Here is a 19,968-nt window from a genome sequence, read left to right as displayed (position 1 = left end):
AAAAATTGTGCCTAAGGAGCTGAAATGCTTTATTTGTTCCATAGGTTCTCCATTCACAATCTAGTTGATATTTTCAATGCTTCTGCCTATTTTCTTTGTCTTGTTATTGCTGGCATTCGTACCATATCTATTACAACAGTTATTCAATTTAGTCAAGGAATCTTGCCGACTTGTACTGGATTTATTTAGAAGTATAACAAAATCTGCATAAAGTAAAGAGCTGTGATTAACATTTCCAATTTTGATATCAGGTATAATACCACTTTCCTTCATAATGAATAAAGGGGGGGGGGCGATAATGTACATCCTTGTCTGATATCAGACATAACATTAAACCATCTTCTGGTATTTCCTTCAATTCTAATTGCTGACTTACAACTCAAATAAAACTAAGTATTGCTTGATATAATGCCTCATTGACACCATACAACTGTAGTGCTTTGAATAGCTTTTCTCTTGGCATCTTGTCATGTGCCTTTTGCAGGGCTCTACAAAACTTAAATACAGATCTTTGTTATATTCCCATGATTTCTCAACTATTTGTTGTAAAGTGAAAATCTGATCCTGACAGCCTCTATTTGGCTCAAGTCCAGCTTGTTCTTCACCAAGCTTCTCTTCCATAATTCATCTCAACCGTTTCTCAAGTATACTTACATAAATCTTGCCTGGAACACTCAGTAGGGAAATACTTCTGTAATTCTCACATTCAGTTTTATTTCCCTTTTTGTATATGAGTACTATGAGAGCTCTACACCAATCAGCTGGAATTCATCCCTCTGTCCAGGCCTTCTGAACTATGCAATGCAGCCACTGTAAGACTTTTATACCTCCATACTTGAGCATTTATGGTAGAATATCATCTACTCCAGTTGCCTTTCCACAATTCAGTCTTTTGATGGCTTTTTCTACTTAAAAGTATGGATATGTATTCCTGACTGCATGTCTTTTCAGTGTTTTTTACTACTGTGCTGTCATCAGTATTTGTTTCATTTAGCAATTTTTCAATGTAATTACTACATACATCAAGGATTTCTTTTTTCTGCAGTTTTCATGTCACCTTTATCATCTGTAATTCCTTTAACAGCACTCTTTCCTCCATCGCTGAGCATTTTCAACAACCTCCAGAATATCTTGCCACCTTCTTGATATTTATTTTCTGTGTTCTTAGCAAAGTCTTCCCATGACTTTTCTTTAACTGGTTTTCCACAGTGTTTAGCTTTCTTACATTTGTCTCTGTATTCTCTAAGAGCACAAGCTGATGTATTTGCCAGGAACTTTCAATATGCTTTCTTCTTTTCCTTGGAGTTCTGATTTTTCTATCTTTGCAGACAACCTCACCACATGCCTCTCTGGCTGAATCAATCATGGTTTTCTTCAGGACTTGCCACTGAATCTGCAGTGTTTGATTCCTGTTTTCAAACTCTTTCATTTTTTCTTCAATAATCTTTGTGTATCTACAGTTCACATTTGAGAGCTGCTCAACTTTTATTCGCTTGAAAACTTTCTTACATGTTATTCTTTTCAATATGAAATTCAATTTTATCCTGTTCAAGACTAAACAGTGATCACTTCCAATTTCAGATCCTCTGCACACTCTTGTGTCCTGCACCAGGCAGAAAACATCACTATCAACAATAACATAGTCAAACAGACTTTTCTTATTCGTTGCCTCTTCTCTCCATATGAATTTGTGCACATTTTTATGTTGGAACATTTTGTTAGTAATAACCAGTCCATGCTCTGAGCAGCAATCCAACAGGCATTTGCCATTATTATTAGCTTTGCTTTTTTCTTCAAATTTTTCCAAAATATTTTTGTATGTCTGACAATCATTTTCTACTCTGCTATTTAGATCCTCAACAAGGACCAACTTTTTCATTGTGTCAATTGCTTTCTCTAAAGTCTCAAAAAATTCCTCCATTTCTACCTTAGTAGAACCTTCTGTAGGATTATAGGCACAAATAAGTCTCATTGTCCAGTTTCCCATTGTGATATTTTCGCACATCACTCTACTTGAAATTGCATGTCATTCAAGAAGAATAGCCTCGTATTTAGTGTTGAATACTATGGTACTCCTTTTCATTGATTTTCATTGCCTGAGTATAACATTTTCTATTTATTGCTCAGAAAGATCTCACCAGTGTTTGTCTTTTTTGTTTTGGTCACCCCTGTTATGTCGATCTGGTACTTATCCTCCTCTGTTCACCCTGGTTCCCTGGCAAAAACAACAGGGGCTTTGTTTAACCAGGTGACGCCCCAGCCAGCATGAGATTCTGTCATGTTTGTACTATCATTTTGTATTGTGGTTTAAGCCAATAAGAATACGTGTGTTTATAAGTTTGTTTTATAACTCCATTTCTTTGCCATTCAGGCTTATGTTGATAGTACTGATCTTGAATTCTAGTATTGTTGAGTTGGTGGTGTGTTTGAGGATTTGTTACAGTAGCTGACTTTTCACTGTTCACCCTGGTTCCCTGGTGAAAACAATGGGGGCCTTGTTTATCTGGGCAATGCCCCAGCCATACAATTTAGTCGGCTAAATACCAAATTGCCAGCCCATCCTCGTTCATTCAGTATCCAGGTAGATACCTAACAGGGTGCACCACGAGAAGGTGAGGATTGGACATTAGGTCAAAAGCCCTGGTCAGTTTTCTGCATTCCTTTAAAGTGAGGTCTATGTGGAGGGCTCCTCTCAGTTATATAGCTTTGACTCTTAAGCACCCCACTGTGAAACATTTATATCTCCATATTTCAGCGTTTCTGGTTGAATATCATCTACTCTGACTGCCTTTCTACATTTCAATTTTTGGATAGCTTTTTTCATACATCAAGTATTATTATGCACAGGAAAACCTTGCCTCGCTTAATTAATCTACACTAAGCAAAATCATGTTAAGCGAATATAATAAACAATATGAATAATTATAATTTAATTCATCTATCATTTAGTGTAAATTTGGAAAAAAAAATTATAGTATAAGCTATATTAGAAGATAAAATCATCTCAGTTAACAAAAATCAATTGTTAAATTTTTATTTAACGTCTCAACATAATTGAGCTACTTTTTTACAAAAAAATTAATTAAAGATGTTTGAATCATGCTTGACTTTTTCATCTTCTCATGCAATTTTTGATAGCTGGCGATTGCTTTATCAAGATTTTGGTGGACTTCGAAGCTTCGTTCCATATCAAGATGAACATCAAAAAAATTTCCATAGCATGCTCAATGTGATTGAAAACTAGCTCAAGTTCTTTTGCAGGTAGCTTCTTAGTCATAACCTTCTCTTCTTGTTCGCACTCCTTATCTGCTTCATGTGCACGCTGTTCTTCTAGTTGAAGGAGATCATCTCACCTAACTGTTCTGAATGGGAATCGAGCAAGTTTCTCACATCTTCATTATCCAGATTATTAAATCCAAATTCTTTTCCAATTGTGCTGATTTCTTCAATAATGTTAGGTCTTGGATTTTGTACATGACAAACTATGTTAGGCTTGAGTTTAAAGTTGCCTTCTTCATTGCCTCCTAATAAAAGCGTAAGACGATCTTTAGATGCTTCAGTTTTAGCTAGGAAAGTTTTTGTTGGCATATACTTCCAAAATTGACCACTTTCCTTGACATTGAATATTTGTCGATCATCGTAATCACCCTCCTGAATTATCCTTTGCAATTCTTCAGGATGCTTGGCCGCAGAATCTTTATCAGCACTAGCAGATTCCCCAGTTATTCTTATGTTATGCAGTCCAACTCGATTTTTAAAATGGTCAAACCATTCTAAATGTGCAGTAAAGCTTTTACATTCCTCTTGAAATTTGGTGTCTTTCAGTGAGGTGAAAATATTGAGACTTTTTTCCTGAATATTCCCTGTACTAAGAGGTATTCTTTTTGGTTATAATCCTCAATTCAGAGTGATAGTAGATTCCTCGATCATTAAATGGCTTCTTCTCTTTCAGGTGGTGTGCATGCTTAAAGAAGCAGTAGCAACTTGTTCTTTTCTCTTAATATAGTCCAAACTGTAGACTCACTGTATCCCAGGTCTTGCACAATCATGGTATTATTAGTGGTGCTTTAATTTCTCAATGACTGCCAGCTTTTTCGCTTGCTGCAGATTGGCGACAAAAAATGTTGCATAATGAAATTTTGCATAACATAAAAAAATGGCATTCCACTTGCTTAAAGCGGGAAATAGTATAATTTCATTTAGTCACGCTAACTGATTATCCCGCATATTGAATTTGCATTAAGTGAGGTTTTCCTGTAGTCCTCTTTGCATTTATCTTGAATATTTTTTACCAATCTGTTCTGTTACTGCTTGTTTCATTTAAGTCTTTCAAAATAATTAATCTGGACATCGAGAATATCTTTATCTTCAGATTTCATGTTATCATCTTTGATTCATTTTACAGCTTTTTCCATAGCCTACAGAAAGCCAACTTCTTGATATTTTTATCTTCTCTGTTCTTACTGAAGTCTTCCCATGATTTTTATTTAGACTTAGCTTTTACGCATAGCTTAGCTCTCTTACTTTTTTTTTCTGTATTCTTGGTCATCTGCTGAATTATTTGCTAGGTGCTTTCACTCTGCATTCCAGGACTGCCTCTTTCTCTTGTGTCTACCATGTGTTTTTATTTTTCTATCCTTGCAGACAACCTCCCTAACTGAATCAATCAATGCTTCAGAATGTGCTACTGAGACCCCAAGGTTTGGTTCTTGTTTTTGAACTGTTTCATTTTTTTTCTGCATGATCTTTGTATAGTTATCCTATTTAAAACTAAGTGATGATCACTTCCAGTTTCAAATCCTCAGTACATTCTTGAGTCCTGAAGTAGTGTGACAACATTGCTATCAATCATAACATAGTTGGTGAGGCTTTTCTTATTTCATGTCTTCTCTCCATGTGAACTTGTGGACATCTTCATGTTGCAACATGGTGTTGTAATGACCACTTCATTTCCCAAACAGAAATCCAGCAGATACTTAACATTATTGTTAGCCTTACCTTTTCTTCACATTTTCCCCAAACATTTCTGTACGTATGAGATTTATTTCTTACTTTGCAGTTTTGATTTCCAACAAGGACCAGCTTTTCCATTTTCTTGTCAGCTGCCTTCTCCAATGACTTGAAATTCTCCACTTCTTCCTCAGAAGAACCTTCTGTGGGACCACAGACACAAATAGTTTCATTATCTCTTTCCCCATTTTGAAGTTTGTCCATATAATTCTACTTTTAATTGCCTTCCAATAAAGAAGTTTTTTTGTCCTGTTTGATATTGAATGCTATTGATTCCTTCCCTTTGACTGTTATTGCCCAAATATAATACCCCATACTTTTTATTTAGTAGGATCTCATCTGTTTTAGTCTTCTTTGTCTCAGTAATGTCCATGTTGTACTTTTCCAGTTCTTCGATTAGTTCGATTTCCTTCCTATTGATGCTGCTTATGTTGACTCTTCCTATCTTCAATTCTTCTGATGTTGGGTCTGTTCCTCTTCTAGATGTTTGATTTCTGGTTTGTTCCAATCGCTGACTTTTGTACTGTTTGCTCTGGTTCTCTGACGAAAACAGAGAGGGGTTTGTTAAACTAGGCAGTTCCCCAGCTGGAATGAAATCTCATGTTGTACTATCATATGTACTTCTGGTTTAAGCCAATAGAGAAGTATCGTTTGGTCGGTTAAGTCCCAAATTCATTTCTTCAGTACCCAGTGGATACCTACTAATGGAACACATTGTGTGAAGGAGGATAGGACATTAACTCAGAGGCCTCAGTTAGTTCTCCTCATTTCTTAAAGGCAACATGGAGATCTCATTCCTGTTATCTGGCTTTCACCCTTAGCAACACTTCGTGGACTAAGGGTTAGGTAATCTTGAAACCCTACTCTATAACAAACATTGGAACTTTTGCAAGCCACTTCAGACTTTGAATGTGCAGGACAGTGGTCTTGCACTGGGAGAAAAAAATTCATCTACCACCTAAAGACATTCATAAAATATCAATGTAATTTGACCTCACAGTCTGTTGGTTGGAGAGTGGATGTGATAGTCGCCAACCAGGCTGTCAAATTCCGATTGCATTTTTCTTGAAGATTTTCTGTCACTACTTATCTCATTTAACCATATTGCAAGTAATTACTCCTGACAGCCAGGATATCTTTAGTTTTATGTCATGTCACCTATATCATGTGATTTCTTTTCTGCATTCTTCCCTCCTTTTTTGATTGCCACTTTTATGATATTTATCTTCTATCTTGTACAAGTTTGTTTTAGCAAAAGTCATGGAAGAGGTAGAAGACATGACTTAGTAACACATTTTTCCTACATTCTTTGGGGACATATGCTGACTTGCTTGTGAGAAACTTTCTTTGATTTTTTTTATCCCTGCAGACAACTTCACTACCTGCCTACCTATCTGAAACAATCAACATTTCTTTCTGATTCTTCAACATTTGGTTATTGTTTTTAGACTTTTATTTTTCATCCAATAATATTTATATATTTAAGTATAGAATTCACCTCTGAAAGCTGCTGATCTTTGATTCTTTTTAAAACTTTCATACATATATATCTCTCTCTTTATCGTTATATTCATTTTTATCCTACTCAAAATTAAATGATCATCTCCTATTTCAAATCCCCTGTATACCGTTGTATCCAGAACCAGCATGAAGACAGCTATCAACAGTAATATAGTTGCCAAAAGTTTTTATTGTGTATGTGTGTGTGTTTTCTTTGTGTGAATTTGTGATCTTGTTCCAACATCTCTATGTTGGAACATGATATTAGTAATGACTAGTCTATATCCTAAACAGAAATTGAGCAGATACTTAACCATTTGTTCTTTTTCTCTAAATATTTCCTAAAGATATCTGATGTTCATTTCTCACTCTACTGTTTATATTTCATCAAGAACCAACTTTTTCTTTTTCTATGTCAGCTACACTCTAATAACAAACAATTCCTCCACTTTTCCTACTAGTTTGGGACCATGCATAAATTTCACTGTCTAGTTTCCAATTTTGAAATTTATCCACATGATTAGTTAAACGGATTGTCAGCAAAGAAGTTTATATTAATGTTTAATACTACCTCTCCCTCTCTTCCCTTTTCCGAATATAACATTTCCCTCTTCAGAATATAACATTTAGTTATTATTTAGCTTTTTGTTATCCATTTTAGACTTCCTTGTCTCAGTGACACTAGTTATATCATGGTAGTTCTCTAATTCTTCCACCTCATTCCCATTTGATGTGACTTACATTGATGTCTTCATTTCTACGATGTTAAAATTTGTTTCAATTGCCAGCTTTCTGCTATTTGCTCAGTTTCCTTTCCTGATGAAAACATTAGAGATCATGTTTAATACAGTGACATTTCATCATGTTGTACTATCATTTTTCTTTTACGCTGAAGCCAGTACAGAATAAAAGTTTCCTAAGTATCAAATTGGCAATCCATCCTTGATACTTGGTAATGGAACATACTATGAGGTGATAATGATTGGGCATAGGGTGAGAACCCTTGGTCAGTTCTCTGCTTTTCTTGGCCCAGGTGGAGTTATTTATAAAACTTGGAAAAGCTATTTGTAAATAGCTCGGAAAAGTTATTTATAAATAGCTCTCATAGAGAATGCTAGGTGAAGATGTACTTCAATACATCTATATGTATGTGTGTATTTGAATACAAATATCTGAGAATTCATAATATATTTAGGTTTTGTAGGTCTTCAGAAGTATATGAAAAGAGCTATTAATCAGTGGACAGTAAATTATTATCTTGACTAACTTCAAATGTTGAAACTATGGGAGTAAACAGTTGAGAAGTACATTTACTTCTCTAGTATTGTCCAGAGAGAGAGAGAGATAGCTTGTTCAGGTAGTAGCCAAATGGTTAGCATTTCCATTTTCCAAACTGTAAACTTCAGATTTGAATCCCATTTTGCTGTGGGGATGGTTGTGAAATGTCTTAGGTGATGTTCATTGCCCAGTATGAGACACTGCCCTGTCCCACTAGTGGAGGTGTGAAAGGATTGATAAAATTCAATATTTGATCCTTTTCATTTTTAATACTGTGGATGTGCCCCCATAGCACCATGTGATGTAGATAAAACCTTTCTTGAGTGGCATTGTAGCAGTTATTTCTCTGCAATAAGATAGAGAATTATAATATTTATTTATAGGAGAAATCTGTAGGTCAAATTCCAGATTGTAGCGAACTTTGGGCACACTATGTCTAGACAAAGCAATGCTTTGTAGACAGTGTAATTAGTAAGGAAAAATCAAAACAAATGAGCAAATAAAGAAGCAGAGAAATAAAATTTGAAAGAAGAATGAAGAAGTTAAAACAAAGGCAAAAAGATATAGATGAGGGAAATAAAAGGATTAAAGAGAGTGTGGAAGAATGAGTATAATGGATTCAACTTTTTGATACTGCCTAGATAGCTTAAAGTTTGTTATTGGATCAAGCACAGTTGATAGCAAATTGCATTCGGAAATCTGCCAAATATCTATCCCATTACACCTCATCTTTCCTTTATGTTCAGTCATGAGCACCACTTAATTTGACTTCATATAAACATAATCAATTCTATGATAGGCCAGTTAATTGTATCCCTGTGGTTGCTGTCTGTTAACATCTATATCCTGTGGCTTTGCATCAGTTTTGTAAGATAAAATCTTACAAGACATCACCATGGGCAAGGTGCATCATGCTACGTAACAAGTCACGTGTTTGTAGTTGGTATAATTGGAGGAATATGATACTCCCAAGTTAGTACTACGGTGTCTTATTAAAGGATGCATTGTGATGGGCTGCAAATTGTTGACAAATTGGGCCATCCCAGATCAACAATCAGTGATACCATATTGAGATGGAAGCATAGGGAGTCTACTGCTACTGCTATCCACAGTGGATGAACCACCACACTCACCGAACGTGACTCAAGGGTGTTATGAAGGATAATATGCAAAACTGCCATTTGTTGGCTGACACATTGAATGTGGAGTTATGGGCATTGACTGGAACATGAATCTTCACAAAAGCATTCAGAGCCAAGGTTCATAACATGGGTTTTCATGGTAGGACTACAATATGCAGCATCATATTCAGTGGTGCAAAGAGCATGTACAATGGAACGTGGAAGCTTGGAAAGCTGTGTTATGGAGCAATGAATTGCACTACATCCTCTATCGAGCAGATGCCCAGTGAACCTCTCTTACCAGAGTGCATAATCCCAGCTATGAAATTTGGAGGCAGCAGTGTGATGGTGTGATCCTGTTTTCCTGGTTTGGCCTTGGACCTCTCTTTGTGGTGCCATGAACATTGAATTCCGAGTGGTATCAGAACATTCTGGACCATGAAATACTTCCTACAGAACTGACCATTGTCTCTTTCAACAAGACAATGCAGTATCATAAGGAAGGCCTCCACACAGCCCTGATCTCAACCCTATTGAATATCTGTGAAATGAACTGGAGCATCGGGTGAAGTCAAGGGGCATCCACCCTACAACAGTCCAGGATCTCATTATATGCCTACAGGAAGAATGGGACAAAATTCCCATTGATCACTATTGTATGCTTGTGGAAAGTGTGTTCCGTAGGATTGCTGCTGTCATCACAGTGAAAGGAGGTTCTACATCTTATTAAGGTGGGTGCCATGGCTGTTTGTTCCTCACACTGTGTCTGTTGACCTTTCCAAGCAGTGTATGAAACACACTAGTTTCAAACACAGGACAAAACATACAAATACACAGGCAAAATCTGTAAATCATGGAAAGGAGAGAGATCTGGCCTTGTCTGTCATGTGAATAGCTTTTCCATTCTCCAGCCTATAGAGTATTGATTCTAATCTTATTATGGTGGAGATGTTTGTGATAGTCTTTATGAATAGTGTGAGACCACCACTTTTCTCTTCAGAGGCCTATAAAAGTACTATGTGTTGTTCTAGAGGTTCATAGATTATCTAATCCTTAGTACTTCAAGTATTGAAATATGATAAGTTCGAATGAGAGTCAAATAAAGAACAAATGTGTGTGTGTATATTTATATTTACTGACCTAGAACTGAGAACTAGAATAACAATTAAATTTATTCAAAACACAACATGTTTCATCGGATTGTCTGACTTCTTCAGCCGTGGGAACATAGAAAGCAAATAAAAAACACTATAAGAAACATCGTATCACTATATATATATATCGTATATATATATATGTGTGTGTGTGTGTGTGTGTCTGACAGACATGAAAATAAACTTGAATAAAAGACAATTTCAAATAGAGTGGCATGAGCAAATTTCAAAATGAGAAATTGAATAGTGTAACTTATTTCTCCTTGTTAACTTTCTGAAGATTCAAGTACTGAAGAAGTAAAGACATTCTTAAATCATTAGAAATAGTAGATGACAGAAAACAAGAAATTAAAAAAAAAAAAAAAAAAAAAAAGTGATTCTTTTAGAGACCTAAAGAGCAAAGTGAAATAAACTCCATACTTACAAATCATTATGGGAAAATTTTGGGAACAAGACCTTTCTATGTTGTAGATTTTAGCTCTGCACATGACTAGTCATTACTTATACCATACCACAGCATAAAGAGATGTTTTAGACGATAAAGATAGCATTACACTGGGTGAGCTTCATTACCTGGTGTATACCATCACCTTGCTTATTATCAGATAAAAATGGCCAAAAATAATGTTTAGACTACAGAAAGAAATGGATAAAAAGTAAGGTAGGACATATCTTCCAACAGTAGAGTGACATTTCCAGAATTATGTCAGACATCACAGAGACACCTAGCACATTTTTTAAAGGTACAGCTTTAAAATTATTATCCTGCAGACTGACTACTAGAAACCAGACAAGACTGAGCATAAGCATAATGGTAATATTTTAGGAGCTCCTAGGTCAGCTAGTGAATAATCTCAACCTAGTCTGCCAGGTGTACCTGGAGGGAGGAAATTTTGTTTAGATTTATGGCTGTGAGGCCAGTATATTGTGTGTATTATCTTGGTGTTTGCCTATTTTGCAGGTAAGCACATGCTAAAAAATTAAAAAAAAGCATCTGCAAGAGTGGTCTGAAAAGTTCTCGGCCTCGACCATGGATGGCAACACTATCGGCAAGATTTTTTTTTCTCTAAGTTGGTACATCTGTCATAAGCATCCATGTGAAATTGCAAGTCATTCTATCAAGTAGTTTGTTTTATACAACTGTCTGAAGCAAAAGTGTTATCTGTATCCCTTGAGATGGATAAAATTGAGTATCGTGCAGTTGTAAAATTCTTTGGTAAAAGAAGGTTTGATGCCAAAAGAAATTCATTCAGAGTTCATAAAAGTTTATGGGCACACTTCTTCTTTGTTTTTGACAATTAAGAAATGGGCTGCTGAATTTAAATGTAGCTGTACCAGCCTTGAAGATGATCTATGTGAAGGACATCCAAAAAAGTGTAACAACACCAGTTGATCAAGTGTACATTATGGTATTGGATGACTGGCGAGTCAAAGTGCGTGATATTGCTGAGACTATAGACATTTCAAAAAAACGTGTAGGATATATTTTGTGTGAAGAATTGCATATGAGAAAGCTTTGTACAAGATGGGTGCTGTGCTTGGAGCATTTTAACAAGAATAAAACTGATTTTATGCATCGATTTATTACTATGGATGAGACTTAGATTCACCACACACCAGAATCCAAGCAGCAGTCAAAACAGTGGACAGAAGCCAGTTGTTCAACCCCAAAGACAAAGTCGGTTCCATCAGAAGAAAGGTCATGGCATCGATGTTTTGGGATGCTAAAGGCATTTTGTTTATTAATTATCTTGAAAAGGGTAAAACAATAATCAGGAAATACAGTGGTATCTCGCTAATCTGAACCTCTTTAGTCCGAACTTTTTGAAAAAAAAAATTTATTTATTATTATTTTGTGTGCTATTATTTTTATTTAATAATTAATATTTTAACTATTATTTATTTTATTATTATTACAGTACAGTATGTTTTTCATACTGTCGATTGTACCATTATACTGGAGGCCTATTTTGATTTATTATGTGTTCACGTTTGCTTTTTTGTACTGTATTGTTGGCATGAATCACAAATACAGTATACACAAAAAGAGGAAATTCAAAACGTGCATAATTTGGTTAAAAATATAAATTCAGATGTTACGGAATGAGTTACAGGTAGAACCGAAAGTGAATTCGAAATCAAATCAAATGCTGAAATTATAAATATGATACTACAGAATGAATTAGAAGACGATGATGAAGAACTCGAAGAAAAAAAAGTAAAACATGAAGAGGTAGTTGACAGTTTTAATGTGTATAGAATGTGCTAAGCAGAATGATACGCCATTCCACAAAATTTTATTGCTAATTTCAGCTCCGAGAAGAAGCAAAAGAAAATTGGTGACTTTTTTTTTACAAAGAAATAAACTTTTTTTATGTTATTTTGTAAAACTTTTTTTTGTGTGTTGTGTACAAGAAAGTGATATTTTTTATGCAAATTAAGTTATGTACTAAACTATGCAATTTTATTAAATCAGAATCCTCAACAATAAGGTACATACAAATGAAATTTTTTTACTAAAATAAACTTGTGTACTGTATTATTTTTTTTGTTTTACATTACAGTACAGTAACTTTTTTTTTTCTATCAGTTACTTCATTTATTTACAGAATTAAATTCATGTACCATTAGAATCTGATTATTTTTGTCTTAAACGCTAGTTATTGTGCCTCTTGGAAGAAAATTCGCTAATCCGAATGTGCACTGTTTTTATTAGTTCGGATTAGCGAGATACCACTGTATTATTCCAATCTTTTAACCAGACTAGACAAAAAATTCGTGAGAAAAGATCCGGTTTGCAGAAGAAAAAAATCATCTTTCATCAGGAAAATGCACCTGTCCACAAAGGTATTTTGGCAATGGGAAAATTAATGGATCTGGACTATGAATTGTTGGAACATCCACCCTATTCCCCAGATTTGGCTTCCTCTCACTTGTGTCTCTTCCCAAAACTAAAAACTCTTCCTTGCTGGTCAGCTTTTTTTCTTCGAATCAAGAGGTGATTGCATCTGTAGAGGGGTATTTTGCAGATCTTACTGAGAACCACTACAACAGGGACAGGATAATGGCTCTGGAGCATCGCTGAAATAAATGTATTAGTCTTAAGGGAGATTATGTTGAAAAATAAAAATAATTTTGAAATTATGAATCTGTTTTTTCATTGTTAGGCCGAGAACTTTTCAGACCACCCTCGTACTTTTCCTAACAAAAACTCATTGTTCACCTTTTTCAATCACTGCTCCTGCCTTATTTCACAACTGCACCCTTTTAACTAAGATTGCATTTGTGTATTTTGGATTCATTTTAATATCCCATATCAGAGAGAAAATCCACTTTAACTAAAAAAAAAAAGAATTTTTTTTTTTTAGTTAAAGCTTCATTCTGTCAGATTTGTCTGTTGTCTCTATTGCTCTCCTAATATTACCAAGCATTAAAAACATTTTCATTTCCTTTCTTTATATCTTGATATTTCTTCTCACCGGTTTTCCAAATATCAAAGCATTTTCATCAGCAGTTTTAATCATCATGACACTAACTGGCTTTAAGTGCTAGGTCTATGAGGTAGCATTAATGAATATTTAATATGATCACCAGTGATCTTACATAAATTGGTCACATGCCTACCAGAATGGATCCTCGTAGGGTTGGGATTACAAATGCAAACCATTTGGTCACTGAGCAGCAGCATCTGATGAATATTCTCTTAGAACTGGAAAATTGGCTTCAACATGATGGCAGCTATATTGAACTTTGAGAATTAATCTGCACTGCATAAAGAACTTCAATAATTAATTTGAATGGTGTCTACTGTAAGTGTGCAACATTTATATGCTAAGTTATTAAAGTTTAAAACTGCACAAGGACTTTGGGACCTATACAATATACCAGTGGTGTTCAACCTTTTTTACTATGCGAGCTACTTTTCTATAAAAAGTTATTCGGCGATCTACTCTCTTATATAGATCATGTTCCCCCAACCTGATATCTGATTACGCACAAATAAACAACTAAAAACTTCATTTGTGTATTTAAAAATTTATCACTTTTAATTATTTTAATACAACAACAAAAAAAAATATATATATATTGGAATAAAATATTTATTTCTCTATTTTGGAAAACCAAAGTTTTCCAAAATAGAGAAATAGAAAAAACAACAGATTGATTACAAACTCACAAGTTACAGGAAATGCTGGTTGATTAAAAAAAAAGTTATTGTGAAATTTTGCATTGTTTGGAACTCGCAATATTTTCATAGTCAAGTTGATATAAAGACATGGCCAATCGCAGACAATCATCCAAATGATCATTTGTAATTTGGTTTCTTAATTGATTTTATATGACGATCATATTTGAAAAAGCAGATTCTTACAAGTTTGTCAATCTGTAACAAGACAGAATTTTTCACACAATATCAGTTAATATTGGGAATTTTTCATGTGCATACTTCCAAATGACTTCATTGTTTATTGATTTTAAATGTAAACTATTCTGAATGTTTATTATCTCAAGTTCTACTTCAGCTTGGTTTAAATCAAACAGCCCACTAATTTTATTTGAAATTTCTGTGATGTTCAAGTTTTCTTGAAATGGATTATTGATAAAAGATACAATCATTTCAGTTTTATTAAAATATTTAAATCTTGAATTTATTTCTTCCTCAACTAATTCTGTTTCACGAATAAATTCTTTTAAATCATAGCGAAGCATTTCTTGATTTTGTTCAAAACATTTTAATAAATATGGGAGATGTCTAAATTCGCAGTCATTTATATTTTTCTTTAATAAAGGTAAGTATTGTTAGAAAGTTTTTATTGAACTTAACATGACAATTAAATTTTTATCTCTACCTTGTAACTCTAAATTTAAATTGCTTAATTTCGTACAGAAATCTACTAAAAATGATAAGTGTAACAACCATCTTTTATCACTCAATTGTGGATAAATATCTGCTTTTTCATCAAGAAGATTTTTTATATCATTAATTAATACAAGAAATCTTTCTAAAAATTGACTTCTACTGAGCCAGTGAACATTATTGTACAACAGAAGTTCCCTATCATCATCATCTGCCTATAATTTAAATAACTGCCATTGCAGGGCTTTTCCTTGAACAGAATTTACAATTTTAAATGTAATGTCCAAAACATCTTTTGTGTTTAATCTTTTACTACAGAGTACTTATTGGTGAATAATACAGTGGTACATTAAAAAATCTGGATATTTGTCATCGTTTTTACATAATGAAATGAAGCCTGATTTATTACCTATCATTGCAGGAGCACCTAAGTAGTAATAGACACAAGTTTAAAAAGCAGAAGTTTGTGTTGTTTCACAAATTCATCAAATGCCGAAAAAATGTCTTCTCCCCTAGTCCTTTCCAATAATGGTATAATTTTCAAAAGTTCTTTTTTACTTGAATAATTTCGAAATACCATGCGAATAAATACCATTAACTGAGCAATATCAGTGAAGTCGTTTGATTCATCAAATCGTAATGAAAATGCAATACACTGGTGAATGTCTGACATTAACCTGGCCTAGAAACTTTTCTCTGGCAATTGGAACTCTTCCTTTCGGCAATTTGAAACCTTGTCTGCAGCCTTAGAAGTAATCTCTCTAACGACATCTCGAACCGAGAAGCTCCTCTCTCAAGCAACGTGGATCCGGGCAGTCTCTCTGACGGCCTCCTCTCTAACAGCAATTCTGGAACCAGGACCCCTTCTGCTTGCTTCAGCCCTTTTTTATTAGGCCTCCTCTGAGACCTCACATGAAGTTTGGCAACCCCCAAAGAATCGTTATGAGTCTTTCATCTTAAGTTTCAAGTTCGGCACGCCTTTTGTTCTCCTCCGCTTTCTTTTGATTGTAAGTTGCCAGCCATTGGAATGTTGTTTGAACTCTTTCTGACTGACTTCGGAGATGTTTACACTTAGAGCCTGCAAGCCTTTCTCATACATACAAGTTTCAATAACAATCTTTCTAATGCCACTGTACAGCTTTGGTGACAAAAACATCGGCTTTGTTTTTAACACATTCTTATTAAAGCAGTATATACAGTTAGCTTCAAAAGAGTTATTTACAAAAACATCTAATACAAACTATACCGAGACAAACAAAGTCCCATGTGAAAATTCTTACAATATTCACATGGGACTTAACCTAAGTAAAAAATCAATGTAATGTGCTTTGGAATATTTAAGCTACAATAGAGTTTTTACACTTTGCTTATAAATGTATTCACTTGGCTCGTTGTTTGACTTCCACTGATCCAAATTAATTCATTTACCCTGACTTATAAGAAAATTACTGATTTGACAATTTTAACGAAAAATAAATAAACAATAGCAATACACTTAAAGCGAATTAAAAATAATACAAAATAATGATAAATAAAATATTATGTTTTCAGTTTTAATTAAATTTGTAAGTAAGGAGGAATACACAAGAGATGGACCAAAAATCGCTCTGTGATTGACCAGTTGAACACCACCTGCAATATACTGACAGCATTTGACTTCTTTCCAAGTTATTTTCCCACCATAACTGACATATACTATCCTCCTCAAAGAAACAGTAGAACAGAATGGAGTATATTGGATTCCATTCTACTGTATTTATTGAGTTTTCACATGTATGGTGCCTGAATATAATACAGGGGAATACTATTGACATTCTGCTGCAGAGTTCAGATAATTGATAATATCATATAATTTTATAATTTTTTCCTAAATATTGTCATTTCTCTTGTTTTATTTTAGGTGACTGGCACTGTGCATATGTTTTACTCTATGGTCCACAGATGCTAGAAATAGCTGATAATGAAGAACCTTTAATATCTTGAAGTAGGGAAGAGAAGTAGCCCTTTTTACTTCTGCTCACTGGTTTTTTTTTTAAAGCCAGCTAATCAGTCATATTGATTTGTACATTGTTGCTGCCTTCATAGACTGCATTTCAAGTTTTGGTGAATTTTTGTGATTTGTTTAATTGTTGTCCAGTTAAATGCGCATTATGTTAATATTTGATAAAAAGTTAAGTGCTCTTTTTAGCACAGTACTGTGTAAGTTTCATCATTTCTATATTCTAGTACAAGGCATTTATTTAATATATTTTTCTTATTTTATTTATTATTTTTTTTTTAGTTTTGGAAACAATTTAACCAAAATTTTCTGCAAGGGCCTGCTAAAGCGGCCCTTTGAATGGAATGGGAGGGAAGATAAGAGGCAAGGAAATATAGAATGGACTAGTCAATAGGTGAAGGAGAAGATAGAAGAAAAGAGATGGTTAAGTAGTGGCACCTGTCAGGACAAGGTGTCCTGAAAAGAGCACAACAATAAGACAAGTGAAAAGAATGGTAAGGAATGCTCAAGAAGTGTGGGAAAAAAGTGTAATGATGAACACCTGGTGAGATATGATTGCCCTTCATGCATTTTGAGCAGAACTTAGTATCATTTCCCTCCAAGATTTTAAGAGATACCATGATACTATGAAGACTCTATCGACAATACTATTATATGAGAATAGGGTGGAATTGCAAGGAGACGAGAAGCTATTATCAGGAGAAAGAACATTTCAAGTGACATTGGAGGAGGTGAGGCAGGCTGTTCAAGCATCAAAAAATGGAAAGGCAACTGGCCCTGGTGGAATGGTAATAGTAAAGTATACAGGCCCTGACAATGATATTCAACAAAGTGACTGGAGATGAGGATATCCCTTATGAGTGGAACTTGTCATATATATCCCCATAAGAAAACCACCAAAATTACACAGGAATAAGTGTCATGAGTTTGGTTAGCAGGATATTTAGTGGAATCATGAGGAACAGAACTGAATTTAAGACATCCCCAATAATATTGGAAGAACAATCTGGTTTCAAAGCAGGAAGATCTTGCATGGGTAATATATTTTCTTTATGACAAATATTTAAAAAAATGACTGCTAGGAATAAAAAGCTTCATTTGATTTTTGTAGATCCAGAGAAAGGTCATTATACTGCCCGAAGGAAGACAATGTGGCAGGTATTGAAGAGAGCAGGAATAGATGAAGGAACAATAGAAATGATACAGAGAATGTACCAGTGGCAGCTTGTACATTAGCACTGCGACACTGCAGCACCCCCAAGGAAAAAACAAAGAAATTAAATTTTGTTTGTGTTTATAAATAATAACAATGCTTACAACCTTATATAAATGCAATACAACATGTTAAAGGTTACACCTTATGTTTCGACATTGATTGAATAGCTAATATTGGAATTGTTCAATTAATGCTTTAAATTATAAAACAAACACAGTATCAGAATTATCACGTTCAGCCAATTGCAGCTAGACTCGCCGATATTTGTTTGCACTTGTCACTGCACAAAATGTATGCTTGCGTGCATTAGTTGTGTGAGATATGAAACTTTTATTATTGGTGTGTGTGTTCGTGCTGAGGGTGAAATATTTTTAATAAAGCAATTTTTTTAATATGTAAATTTATTTATTAATAAATTGGTTACTGATCAGGAAAAAATAAATTATTTTTCTTATTTTGTATATGCACCAGGTAGGTCTAGGGGAAGTGGTTGGTCTTTAGTGGAGCAGATAAGGGATGCCAATTTTCTATATGGTCTGTAACAAGAGGTCAAGTCATGTTTTTTTAGGATTTTGTTGATTTTTTTCGAGGTGCCTCAGATGTAGGGAATGGTGATGGATTTAGAGTAATCTTTTTTTGTGAAGGGGAGGAGGTGGGTTGCGGATAACTGGTTTTAGTATTTTTTTTTGGGGGGGGGGAGGGGATAGCCATTGGCTGAGTAAGTGTTAAGGATGTGATTTAGTTCAGTGGTTAGGGCTTAGTCATTTGAACAGATTAGTTTTGCCTTGTTGAATAGTGTCTCAATAACTCCATATTGTGAGGGGGGGGATTGTTGGTGAATATATCTGCCTGTATGGGTGGGTTTTCTATAAACTGAGAAAACCAAGGTTCCATCAGGTTGGAAAGTGACTAGTATGTCTAGGAAGAGGGGCTATTGTTTTTCTCTTTTTCCAGGTTGAACTTGATTCTAGGGTGTTGGTTGTTTAAATGTGTTAGGAAGGAGTGGAGTGTATCTGGGCCATGTGGCCAAATAGTGAAGCCATATGGTAGGTTTTTGTGGGGCAGAGTTTAAGGCTTTCTCTTCAGAAGTCTCCATAAAGAAGTTGGCCAAGGACGGGGAAAATGGTGGACCCATGGCCGTCCCCTCTATCTGTTTGTAGAATTTTTCCTGCCAAACGAAATAGCCTGAGTTCATTGTGAACTGAAATAGGGCTGAGATATCGGGAGAAAATTTAGTTTGGATTAGCTCTAAGGTTTCTTTGAGGGGGACATTTGTGAATAAGGAGGAGACATCAAAACTGACCATTATGTCATTATGTTGGAGTGTAAGTTTTCTATACTGGCTTTGAAGTAGGCTGAGTTTTTTTACGTGTGATGGTGTGTGGCCTGTATAGTGTAAGCACGCTTTGGCTAAATATTTAGCTAGGAAATTACTGGTCGAAGAATTAACGATCCAGATTGACGGCGGGATTCGCCACCTTCCAAACCACATCACCGACGATATTAGATTGGATGTAGCCTGTGTTCTCACAAAAGCAAAGCCACCAAAAACCAACATATCCATTAGTGAATATAAGTCTCTACAGGAATTGAAGAAAAACAAAGAAATAGTTATCACCAAAGCGGATAAGGGGAACGCCACTGTGGTACTCAATCATAATGACTACACCGGTAAGCTTAAGGCTACTATGTGATCAAGCTATTTACCTCCCCATTGAATACAATCCTACCAACTTACAAAATCAGAAAACTCCATAGGCTCCTTAAGAAGGTCACTTCTTGGCCTGTGGAGATTACTAACAGACTAAAACCATATAACTCTAGATCCCCCT

The 19,968-nt window shown here is 34.8% G+C and overlaps 1 protein-coding gene across 1 annotated transcript in view; it reads left to right on the top strand.

Annotated features, from left to right (window-relative positions):
- Window positions 1-17,113, top strand: part of Usp14 (ubiquitin specific protease 14) — a 231,536-nt gene extending 214,423 nt beyond the window's left edge. The window contains exon 17 of the mRNA XM_090410762.1: window positions 16,822-17,113. Within this exon, the coding sequence (XP_090266888.1) occupies window positions 16,822-16,904 (83 nt within the window). The 3' untranslated portion in view covers window positions 16,905-17,113. The remainder of the gene's footprint in view (window positions 1-16,821) is intronic.
- Window positions 17,114-19,968: the final 2,855 nt, after the last annotated feature.

Source organism: Typopeltis vanoorti, chromosome 20, assembly GCF_054136105.1.
Source record: "Typopeltis vanoorti isolate ZY-2024b chromosome 20, IOZ_Tvanoo_1.0, whole genome shotgun sequence".
Taxonomy (NCBI): Eukaryota; Metazoa; Arthropoda; class Arachnida; order Uropygi; family Thelyphonidae; genus Typopeltis; species Typopeltis vanoorti.
Note: the sequence above shows the minus strand (reverse complement) of the source record. Positions and strands in the feature narration are given on the sequence as shown.